Below are 12589 nucleotides of genomic sequence, written 5' to 3'. Positions count from 1 at the left end.
TTTCTTTCTTTCTTTCTTTCTTTCTTTCTTTCTTTCTTTCTTTCTTTCTTTCTTTCTTTCTTTCTTTTTTTTTTTTTTTCCACATCCTCTGTTGACTTCAGCAGCATGGAACAAAAATTTGTTCCAAGGTGGTCAAAATGGGTATTTCTTCTTATCTAAGTAGTGCTGACAATAGGAAGAATATTTTGGATATCGTAGATCTAGATAAAATCTTCAGCTCTTCTTGGATTTTGTCTGCTTTCTTCGCTGTCTTGCTCTCATCAATGTCACCCAAGTTTCTAAGGGGACTGGAACTGACATGTTAATACACCATCTAGTGATACTAAATACCCTGGAATTACAATTACTGACGTCATCTACAGACACCATCACTTTGGGTGATAGTTTTTAAGACATAGTACTTCACTGACCTATTCCAGGAAAGATGTTCGTATTTCACAATGTGGTATTAGCAATAAGCCCAGCATGTCATTCTATTCTAGAAAGTTTCCCAGTCTTCATCGTAATAATTCAAAAGTGGATACCCCATCTAATACCTTCTTTAGTAAATGTGTACCATTTTCTGACATGATTTATCTAAGCATGGGTTCTAAAAATAAGATTTGATGATCTGCTACTTCTTATCAAAAATCTCTTCCCATGGGAAGAACTTTCAATTTCCACCTCTACACAGACCCAGAGACAAGCTACCCATCTGCCAGGCCAATTTTAATATTATTAGGATAAACTCATGAACTGAGATTAGAGGACCTTACTAAAAAGAAGATTTTGCTACCTTAAATATTTAATAACGAGAATCCCTGTACCCTTTACAAGTTGTCAGCATGCTTCTTAGCCCTCCATTATTTACTCTGTGAATAATTAGTAACAAAAGTAATAAGCTATTAAAATAAACCCAAACATACTGGACTAGATTGTCTTTCTGTGCTGATAATGGAATGACTTACATTCCTCCAGGTCTGCATGGCAGTGTACAAGAATCATTCTTCACAGAAAATACATTTGCATTTTAATTTCCACTTCCCAAACTATCAGTTTGGAAACCTCGTATCACAAGACATTAGCCCAAGTTGAGCGATCCCTCAAACATTTCCTGGGAGTTTCAGTAGTTTGCCAGGTGGTCTTTCAAATGCTGGATATAGAGAAGACCACATTTATGCTGAGGTAGCCTCTTATGCAATAGCATAGAAGACACATCTCTGTGATGTGTCTCTAGCATCTACTGCCATCATGTGAAAATTCACATAGAGGTAGAGACTCTTTGTGGAAGGAAAACAAAGAACCCCTTAGGTACAAATCTGTGATTTATTCATCACTCTGAAACTTAAGTGGCTCATGGTGAATTTGACTCAACATTTTTGGCATCTCTGACTGTCTTTTTTTTTTTTCCCAGTGCATCAAAACTGCTGGTGACAGGACATATCACCCCTTGCTTTAATGAACGCCACCCTGTGCTTTAATGAAATGACAGTATCATCCTGGCCTTTCCTTTGATGAGTTAAACACACCCAAGGCCCCATATGCCATCTTCCTATAGTATAAGTAGCAAATCGTACATAAATCATCCCTCCTCCTGTAACAGGCCATGGGCCCCATTCTTGCTTTTCATGGTACAGGGCTACTCACCGGCATTGTCTGGCTGCCATGCAAGGCATTGATGGCTGCTTGGGCCTCTGCATGCGAAGAGTATTTCACAAATGCACACCCTAGATAAAGAAAAAGAAGAACATAAGAAAGGTTGTTTGGGTACAAGTGACAGACCATTTAAGTATCCTATTCTGTCCTCAGAACTGGTGATATAAAAGGAAATGCAGAAAGCGTAACAAAAACTGGTTATTCCTTCCCAAAGTCCAGCCATGAGCAGCTCAAGGACTTCTTGAGGCAAAGCTACATCAAGAAGTTTCATGCTGCTTGCATATAGTTTGGGTGGACACAAACTTAGTGAGAACCTTCTGAATCCACTTATCTTTTGACCTTAATAGCTTCCCATATTAGCAGTGCACAATTTTATAACTTATTGTGTGAAAGTGACATTCCTTTTTTTTTGTATTAAACATAATGTGGAATGCTCCTCTCTCTGGTGTTCTGGAAAACAGTGAGGAGTTGAGCAAAAGTAAGCAGAAAGATTCTCATTCTTGTTGCAAGTCACCACAGGCCAGCTGTAGGGTTTGCTTCAAACACACAAGGTATCTGTCTTACATCACTTCAGAGACTGCTCAGAGCTTGTCTTGACTCTAAACAGCTTTGGTCTGACAAAGAATGAGATACATTCTGATAGACAAATGGAAATGGAAGAGATCTGCATGTGATGACTGCCATCTTGCCACCACTGAAACCTGAATTTTACAGTGAATATGTATCATAAGCTGCTTTACCAGTAGTTCTATGGGTGTTTTCCTCTGAACATCAGAGAAATGTGGGCACTGCTTCTCTGGCCTACAGTGCCATGTGAAGAATCTCACAGTGTCTGAACTCTTACAAAAGATTCTAGGGCAGAAAGGTGCATTTATGAACATATGCTGGAGTGCAGAAATGATCAACACTTCAAAGGGTCACATGCATCACAAGAGTGGGGGAAAGTATTGCTAACACTCTTAGCTACAAGCAAATTGACTCAGAGGGAGGAAGAGTAATTTCCATATGCTAAGGAGGATTTTAGAACAGATTGGAAGAGATCTGAGAAGTTCTGGCTTCCATCCTCTTTCATTACTATTAAAGACTCTTGAGCTTTTAATCAATTTGCAAAGCCCTTGTTGTTTCCCTGAAGGGGTGCAGAACACTCATGAGGGATGCCAGCCCTGACAACAGGACAGCTGTCCTTCATTTCCTTTGTAGAATCTTTAGAAGGTCAACAAACCATCATGGATCCATACAGTGTATGCTGGGAACTGCAGCACTACAATACCTCACTTACAAAAGTGGAAGAATGAGCCCCAAAGGTGTCTATAATCATCACAACAGGCTGGCAGAAGTGGAATCAAATAAAGGAATGATAGCCCCTTTCTTAAAAGAACACATACGTCTGCAGTCAGCTCCTGGTTAGGATTCCTTCACTTTGCATTCCCTCATATCCCTGTGCTCAGACTGTATTTCAGGAAAAGCATAATGATCGTTGCTTAATAGTAGGATCTAATTTATAAGGAGCTGAGAGGAGACAATCACAGGAAAATGAGATAGATAAACTTCAGCTAGAAACAATAGAGATCAATTATGACATAATCGCAGCCCAGCATTCCCAGGCTCCTGAGATTCTGTGCCTTCCTCTTCATTAATCAGAGATAATCCAGAATTAGGGTGTTTAATTATTTGCACAGATTCTTTTGTACTTTATGCCTCTAAAAATAAGATGCTGATTAGCAAATATACAAAGGCTTTCCAGCTTCAGTTACCCATTGCATTTAGAGGAGGATTTTTGGCTACAGTGTTGCTGTCATGTTGAAGGCTTCACTCTCTTCAGGTGAAATTCACCTCTGTGCTGAGCAACCTGACAGATGAGTGCAACTGGATAAAGGTGGGAATGAAGGGAGCAGGAGGCATTTGTCCTATTTAGTGCCTCTTATGCTAATGAGAATCCTCCACTGCTTTTTCCTTTTGCTTCCTACCTGGGTTTTGAGCCTGAAGGACAAAGGAAAACTCAGTATTCGCCTATGCATGATGTCAAGGAAACATTTTGTTCCCTTTGTTTGTGTTTTCAATGGGGTGGCTTCTGTACACAACATGAAATGTGTACATAATCATCCTTCTGCCCTTTGTCACCAGGATTGTGCCCAGGATCTCATGAGCTGAGAAGATGAGTCACAGCACTCCTCAAAACGATGGTGTCCTTGTGACAGGAGCAGTTCTGGAGTTAGAAGGGATTTTGACACATAGAGAGATATATAACCAGTGCTGAGCAGGGAGATACATGTGCACGGATGTGGTGGGGTTTTTTTGTTTGGTTGGTTGATTTTCTTTTTCTTTCCTTATTTCAAGATTGTAGAGCTGGAAGGGCTGCTCTGACTGTCTTGTCAGCTCTCCTGCAAGAACAGAGGAGACTGCAGAGTCAGGGCCTAAGGTTATCATTGGAGAAGGTGTTAGACTCCCCTTGCAGGACTTCTGGTGTCACAGGAAGTCTTTGCTTTCTGAGATACGAAAGTAGACAACTGCTGAATTAGAAAATAAAAGTAAAAAGAATTATATGAGAAAACAACAAGGAGGGTATCCAGCGACCAGCAATACAGACCCTATGGGTCCTGCTGGATTGCTAAACTTGATTCAGTCTCTCTGTGGCTTTTGCACCTGTGGAATCCTGCGGTCCTGCACGCACACTTTACATGCATGCTTTACTCAGATTGACGTAGGGAAGCTCATTCCTTTCCCATCTCTCCCAGCACGGACATTCTGTACATCCCTTCAGGCAGAAAATTGCCCTGGTCCCAGTTCTTCTGACGCCTGCTTGTGCGCTTCAGACACTAACTGTGTCTGTCTGGCCCTGGATGACTCATGCAGATGTCCACAGGCCCTAGTACAGGGCATGCCTCACATCTACCCATTCAGGCAAGGCTGAAAAGGCTTTCTGGCTGTGTCTGAGCTATGGTGGTATTCTCTGGGAAGCTGAAATTCAAAGTCATGATTGCATCAAGGTATCTGGAGGACTGGGAAGTTCACCATAGGTATATGTGGTGAAGCTTCACAAAATGGGTTTGCTAGGACCAAAGCAATCTGATTGCTATCTGACGCTAAGTTAATCTGCCTAAAACTCAATTTGGGTGGAATTTACGCCTTATGGGTCTTGCCCAAAATAAACATCTCACAAGTGATATGTGTCACATTGGTTTCTAGCAGATGGAAAACATTACAGACTGGGAATAACTTTGTGGGAGTTGTGTATAAGAGACAGCTGTCTGAGAGACTGCTGGACTGCACTGGGAATAACTTTGTGGGAGATGTGTATAAGAGACAGCTGTCTGAGAGACTGCTGGACTGCACTGGGAATAACTTTGTGGGAGTTGTGGCTCGCCTGACTGTCTCCTAAAATAAGGGCACTACCCTTAAGTTTTCTACAGGAGTGAATGCTCTTTGTGTGTATGTATCTGTGCGTGTGTGTAAATTAGGATCTCCACATTCTCAGTAAATAGCACCAGTAAATGGAAGCTGGAGCCTCTGTCAAGGCTCAGTATTGATCCTGAACAGCTCAGTGAAATGCAAGCCTGAGACTGCAGCCTGCTAGCACTAATAATTAAACTGGTTAGCAATATGGAGCTGCCACTCAGATTCAGACTTATAATGAAACTGTTTAAGAAAAAGCAAGAAAGAGCAAGACTGAATACAAGTCTGCGGTTTGGATCTCCTTTGAAACCTCTTTCTTACAAAACTCAGACATTATTGCCTTTGTTATTATTCTGTTTAACTCCTTTGTCATTAGATTTTTTTCTATACAAATCCAGGTAGAGGAGGACTTTTATTTTATTTTATTTTATTTTATTTTGGCTTTTACCCAATTTACTGATTTCTTCAGTGAAGGGAGTGCTGAAATACCTGCTACTGAGCAATGGTTGGAGCTCTTCTTGGTCAACCAAGCCTTTGGGTGTCATGAAATTAAAGCAGCCATAAAATTTAAGAAAGATGCCCACAGTTTATTTTAAGCCATTTATATAAGGAAGATTGGGCTTTGCTGACTTACATCAAAATATTGCCTTATAACGCCAGAGTGAAATCATTTTTGTGTTACCAGTGATTTTGCAGAACAGCAGTATCTTTCTCCGGTATATCACTGTGATTTGGATTTCTTGCCTTTCCATTGCAAAAAATATGCTGGTTGGTTTTGTCACATGTCAAAATATCTAGTGAGATATGAACTGCATCAGCAAGAGTGGTCTCTTCCCTGGTGCTGCATATTCCAGCACAGTTTATGATGTATTATAAGCAGATCAATATTTAATGGACACATTATACTGTCAAGAGAAGAGGGCTTCCTATTCAAATTGAAGTAACTTTGTCTAGTAAGTGTCAGGAGAAAAAAATGACCCTCAGATTCAACAGAGAAGTTTCATTCTCCCACTTGAACTCTAGAAAAGATTCCTTGTGCTGCCCAGGTAATGGGGGATTCCAAAAGGTGACAAAAAGAGGTAAGTTTTGCAATTAAGCATTGATGTATTTCAAACAGTAACAGCCTTCTGACTGTGTCATTTACATCACACCCTGCACTCTCACAATTTTGATTGCTGGTTGGTGTATAGACCAACTAAAGAAGGGGAAGACCTGGGACTGGTGCATGAGGAATATGCAGTGACAGTGGTGGAAGAAGAAATGAGCCTGCTCAGTGGGGAAAGAAACTCTCAGCTTTCCCAGGGCTGATGGGGAGAGCACTTGTGAAGGTCTTGTTTTTAGAGGGATCAATCTGCCCTCTGAGGAAACAGGAACAGGCAACAGTGTACACATGGAAGGACAGCTTGTTGTGGAGGGGGGTATCCTCACATGCAATTGGCTCTTTATTCTCACACATAAGCAGACAGAAAACAGCAAAAAAATGGCTTCCCTTGGCAAGTATGACCCTTTCTAAGAGATGTTGTCCTGGCAGCCATCTGCTGACTTTATTGTGCCAGAGTATTACATACACACTAAGATCTGGTCTATCTTAAAGCTAAGGCCACAGTATGCCACAAGCCATCACCTTACCTTTGCTGTTTCCATCGGGTCCCCGAAGGATTGTGCACTCCTCAATGTTGCCAAATGCCTCGAATAGCCTGCGCACATCATCTTCTGACTGCTGCTTATTAAGCATGCCCACGAAGAGTTTTCTGTCTTCTGGAACAAAATAAAGAGATGCTTACCATATTTCAGGAGGGATTTGAAAGCCAAGATAGCTCAGTATCACATGCAAAAGAAACAGTGAATTCATTGAGGTGACATGTTTCAGAAGCTGTAAGTCATTTCAGGTGCTTGGCTCGAAACACCTTAATAACATCTGACTCTCAGTGAGTACTTGAAAATAATTTGACAATTTCAATGAAAGAAAAAAAATCTCCCAAACCCAGAAACATCTAAAATATTTTAACTGCTTCTTGAAACCTAGGCACCAAAGTCTTCCAAATTAGCTTCTTCTGATCAGTTTTTGCAGTCAGCTTGCAGTAAGTGAAATGACAACATTGCTCAGACTGCTGTCCAAGAGAAATATGGATAAAGACAGCATACAGAAATAAAGTCCAATTGAAAAATAACATAAGTTAATATCCTTTGCAATACTAAGTACATAGCAGGAAAAAAAAAAAAAAAAAAAACAGGTTTAACATAAGCTGTTTTAAATGAGGATATAATGGAAGCCACAATCTGTAAATCGAGATTTGTCATCCCACTCCACTCACAGGCATATACCTTCAAGTTTGTATTATTCTTTAAGTTCACCTAAAATAAGCCCAAATTTTTTTGCAACATACATTGTTTCTTGAAATGTGAAGTTAATTTATAGGAATGCTAACATCGGAGGTAGCTTAAGAAAGGTGCTATTTCATGCCAAAGCAGGATGTGACCTACTGACAGATATTGTGTCTTGAATGAAGAAGATTATTTATACTTGGACTTATACTGAGAATGGAAAGTTGCAGTCCACAACAACAACAACAGCCTTGAGAAAATGCCTGTGGGAACAGACCAGACCACTGAGTCCTGAGTGGGTAGGAAGATCTCAGGGATCACTGGGTGATGCCACTGAGTCAGGTTTGAACTCAGAGATTAGTGCCATTATACCACATAAGGAACAACAAGAAAAGACATGTACGTAGTTCATGTCATATATGTAAACAGCCCCTTTGCACATGATTCATAAATGTCTTATTTATCATTCATTAAACAATATGTAAATGAGCTATCCAAGATTTACTTTATTCCCCCCCCCCCCGAACGCTCTACAGAGCAGATGTAGCCAATTTGAATAAATATGTGTAAATAAATAAATAAATGCTTTGTTTTATTTATTTTTAAACGCATACATTAACCTAAAGCTGAAAAAAACACATTGGTTTGCAACAACTCTTTTCTGGCTGAGTAATTGAGTGATTTATGTCACTTTTGTTCACCAAGAAATCATTGGTGTAGGCAATCTGTTCTGCTTCAACCAGTGTTTGATCAAAATTCCCCTTTCCAAGATGCACCTGCAAATTGGCAAATTACTCTACAGCCTTGGGCGAGGATAATTTTTCATGCAGTTGATATCTACTGAGGATATTAGGAGTTTTCAATCCTGCAGTGGAGTTATCCATGTGAACCAAAAGTGTGCTAACCACAGAAAATGAGGGGATATGTTGCTTTCAGTAAGGCTACAGAAATGGTAGGGAAAATAGGCTAAGGAGGATACGTGTGTGTTTCTGATAGAAGAGAAAAAATAGGGCTAGACTTTCAACAGACACATTAAAGGCAAAAAATACGCTTTATGTTGGATTTGATTTGCTAAAGGGACTTCAGTGTCTGCTGGCAGCACAAAGTTGAGGCCTTAATGATGCACAAAACCTTTATCAGCACTGTGTAGCCTATATTCACCTGAAGAGAAGCTGCTTTGGACAACCAAAAGGTTCATTTTCTGGATGGATACATCCAGGAGGGAAAATGGTATTTGTGATTAGGCTCAGTGAATGGATTTTTTTTCCCCCAAACATATTTGTCAGTTTTTTTTGTTTGTTTGTTTGGGTTTTTTTTTCCTCCAGAATTCTTAGAAATGATTTAAGTAATTTTAGTTCAGTAATGTCAAAGAATGAACTGTATAGTCCAAAGATCCCTACAGTCACAGCCCTTGTGGGCCTGAGTGACCTCTTTGGTTCCCCTGGGCCTGTGATGGACTGATGACATTTCTCAGTCAAGTTACCAAACAGCAGAGAGACAGGTGTGAATTTTGCTTTAGATATATCTCCCCTACTTGACCTAACTACTGTTCTCATTGAATACCTTGCAGGTCCCAGAAAACCACTCTGCTTGGTGATTAAAATGACTTGCAAAAGAGCAGTTATAATGCCTTAGAAACACAATAGCCAAAGCTGAATGTGTGCTCTGGGGTTGTTTTTAGACTGGGTAAGGACAATGCTCAGGAAAAAGCCTGGCTCCAAAGGTTTTTTAGATAGCTGAGGAAAGCCCACCTGCAAAGTGAGAACAGCTGTCGTGGCCAACAGGAGACCTTTTAAGGAGGGAGCAAAGTGTTGGGAGAAAACTGGGAACTCTACTGGCAAAAAGCTTTGTCTAGGAAGTCTGTCCAGTAAATACTTACAGCTCAGAGTAAGTGTCTGTTATACCATACTTTACACAGTTTCCCCTGTTTGAAATAAGCTGCATCAGCAGAAGCTCTCCTATAGCTCTGTAACTGTATTTTCACCAGGCTTTTTTGCTAATATAAATGTATCATTAAAAAAAAATCACATCCCTCCTCTGTCAGCAGAACTCTCTAGTGTGGAACTGGCCTGAAACTACCTTGTCTGATTTAGTTTATGCAACGCTTAAACCAGGTGTGTTAGGAAACATTTAATTTTATGTTTTATTTTGTTTTATTTTAGTTCTCTTCTCCATGTCTGGATACTGAGAGGTGTGATGCCTGTCCCCACAGGCAGCTGGCAGAAGTTGTGGTGCTTTTGGGTGCTGCACACAGGTGGCCATCAGACCGCCAGTAACAGGCTTTGCTGAAGGTGAGGACTACCTTCCCCAGGCACTGCTGGTCCAGCTGCTCCAGAGGAGGTGACCTAAAGGGGTCCCTCAAGGCCAGCCAGCACTCAGCACCATCTGGACATTACCCTCAGCCCTGTCTCCAAATCATCACCATCTCTCCCTCATGAAAAACTGTACCTTGGTTTGTCAGGGGAATCATCTGTCACATCTGCCATCTCAGAAATCTACACAATCACGCACTCGGCTGATAAAAAATGAGTCAGTTTAAGATTTTTTTTTTCCTTTTTCTTTCTTTCTTTTTTTTTTTTTTTTTTTTTTCCCGGTGATGCTCTTCTAACAAATTGCTGCATTTACCTTTCACATCTCAGCCCTGCTGGGAAGCTCGGCAGTGCATTATAACAATGTCCCTTGCACGTCTCAAGTGGGAAGAGAGAGGAAAGGGGCCAGCAGCTGGGACCATTCAGCACATTCCCGATCTTGGCTAATGAATGTATCCCCTAATGGGCTTGTGTGAACCTCTCACACCCTGAGTGCCCCTAAGTGCTGCTTTGCCAAGGCCTGGACAAAAAGTCAACATGCTGTGCACTGTGGCAACCACTTCTGCTCTGTAAATGTGTCTGAACAGGGTCATGAGGCTGCTGGTGTGAAATGAGGTGAGGATGTGCAGGTTGATCAGCAAGACCTGTCTGAACGCATGTGTACACTGCAGATGCTCCCCACCAAACTTTTCCAGTGTACTTGCTTAGACCATACTTAGACCAGTTTACATGCTACAAAAACAGAGGTTTATGCTGTAGAAAAGACTGAAGCAGTTGCCTAATCAAGCTGTCTCCAAGCTCTGTAGGATGCAGGCCCACTCCTACCACCCCAGTGAATCCCAGGCTTCTTCCTTTTTCAGCAAGAACCATCCCAGACCTATGTGATCCCAGGATCCTTGCATCTCACGTCTAAATTTTTCAAGTGAGTGAAGAAACCTCACTGACCTCATTGGAGCAACAGACTGAAGCAGTCTGAGCAGCCACTCTGCCCTGCAGCACAGACATTCAGTGGGATGTCCACATAAGCCTCTTCTCCCCACATCTTTATTTCATTATTGTTAACACCATGATTGGCCTTTCCCCACAACCTGAACCCATCATGCCTGGTTGACCCATGGAAATAAACATGGAAGTTATTCCTTTGTGCTATGGTTTGCTGAAGGAACAAAATTTTTTCTGATTTGACTCAAGACCTGAAGAGTGAGTGGCCTGAGGCACTCCTATAGTGTCAGGAATTAAGTACATCTTAAGTTGACCCCTTTTTGTTATATATAAAGCATGATGACCAATGAAGCCAGCACTCCTTGTTCCTCCCAGGAACAGAGATAAGGAAAGGCTTCAGTAATCATGGAGTTTCAGAGGTGACCCCTTGATAACACTTCTAGTCTTCCCACAAAATGAGGCTCCTCTCCTCCTAGACTCTTGAGGCTTGCTCGAGTTGAGAAAAACTGTCTGCAAGGTACGGTGGTGAAGAAATGTAACTTGTCAGATAAATATACAGTGTCTATAAATCTCCCAGCTGTGTTTATACAAAGCCTCGACACCTTCCCCGGTGCAAATAGGGGTTAAATTATTCCCTGTTCTATTTGTATTTAAATGTTATGTTTTTATGATAAGCGTAAGGCAGAGGTGTCAGACAGGCCCGGGCGAAGGAGACGGCACACGTGAAAGGTGAAATAATAGAGCATTGCAAACCAAGTGCCAAGAGGAGATGGGAAGGGGGGACACGGGAGCGGGAGAGAGAAGGGGGAGGACGGTCACTAATTAAAGAGACAGAAGAGACAATGAGATGCAGGATGTTTGACCCTCTGCAGAGCAAAAGGACAAGAACAAGAATCACAGCAATTGTGGAGGGACTGGGGGAAAATTAGGGTCATTCACAGAGAGACATGACACAGGTTTGTGTTTATCCAGATAGCTCTCGCTAATGTATGTGTGTGCGTGGGGGTGCATTTAGATAAGAGCATATAAATACACTTGTGTTCTCCTATTCCACACACAAAACAAAGAGGTTGAATCCTTGTATCAGGAAAGCATCAGCCAGCTTTACCATCAAGAACATTACATCCAAGGCCTTGGGAATAAGGAGAGACAGATCTACCACCCTCATGGCCCAGACTAATCAGGAGGGCAAACCAGAAGATCACTACGGTCCCTTCTATCCATCAAACCTCTTATTCTAAAACCTATGAGCATCCCTGTTTTATCATGAGTTTGTTGCCAGGGCATCACAGACAGATAGTGTGAGTGTTTCTCCATGCAAGAGTAAAACCTGTATTTGCCTACTTCTGTAGGGGGATGTATGTCTGCAAGGAGTGTGGGATTCACCAGAGCAGTTCTTCAATATTACTCCATGCTTTTGGCTTTATAAGCATCAGGATCAGGTTGCTGTATGGCTTTGTTTCAGAAAGCAGATGCTAATTAATTCTACTATTTGTATAGCTAATAATTATTTGTTCCTACTGCCATTTCCCTCCTCACCAAACACTGCTTGTGCACACAGTGAAGGACCAGCTGCAGAGCCTCAATCCAAGCACTGGGAAGGCCCCTTTCAGGCTTATCTCTTTGGCACTATGAATGAACAAGTGAACTACCCAGCAATGTTTGCCCTACAGGTGTGGGTAAGAAGAAAATGCTGCTAAGTAGGACTGAGTGTCACATCTTCTGAAGAGGAAGTAAAAGGCAAAGCAATCTTCCTTGACTGCTTTCATCAGTCAATGGAACGGAATGTTCATCAAGGAGACATGGACAGATGATCATGCAGTAGAGGCATGAATGTGCCAAAGCCAAGGAGGAGTTACAGACAGGGGCCATTTCAGACAATTAAGGACTTTGGGCCAAAGGAGGTACAGATTAGAGAGGTGAGCTGTGTGCCCCCAAACCTATGGAAGTTTGGGTTGAGGTCCAGCTCTGAACTTAACTCTGCA

The 12589-nt window shown here is 41.6% G+C and overlaps 1 protein-coding gene across 5 annotated transcripts in view; it reads right to left on the bottom strand.

Moving 5' to 3' along the window:
* The window catches only part of CELF4 (CUGBP Elav-like family member 4), a 706944-nt gene that overhangs the window by 99646 nt on the left and 594709 nt on the right, over nucleotides 1-12589 (bottom strand). For all 5 annotated transcript variants that reach the window (XR_004305625.1, XR_001551883.2, XM_015848275.2 and 2 more), the window contains 2 exons: nucleotides 6658-6786; nucleotides 1627-1706 (listed from right to left, as the gene is read on the bottom strand). Coding sequence is in view for 3 of the 5 variants with exons in the window: in XM_015848275.2 (XP_015703761.1) it covers nucleotides 1627-1706; nucleotides 6658-6786 (209 nt within the window). In the remaining 2 variants the exon portion in view is untranslated. The remainder of the gene's footprint in view (nucleotides 1-1626; nucleotides 1707-6657; nucleotides 6787-12589) is intronic.

The sequence above is a fragment of the Coturnix japonica genome, chromosome Z (assembly GCF_001577835.2).
Source record: "Coturnix japonica isolate 7356 chromosome Z, Coturnix japonica 2.1, whole genome shotgun sequence".
Lineage (NCBI taxonomy): Eukaryota > Metazoa > Chordata > Aves > Galliformes > Phasianidae > Coturnix > Coturnix japonica.
The sequence above is the reverse complement of the archived record's forward strand: the minus strand, read 5'-3'. Positions and strand labels throughout refer to the sequence as shown.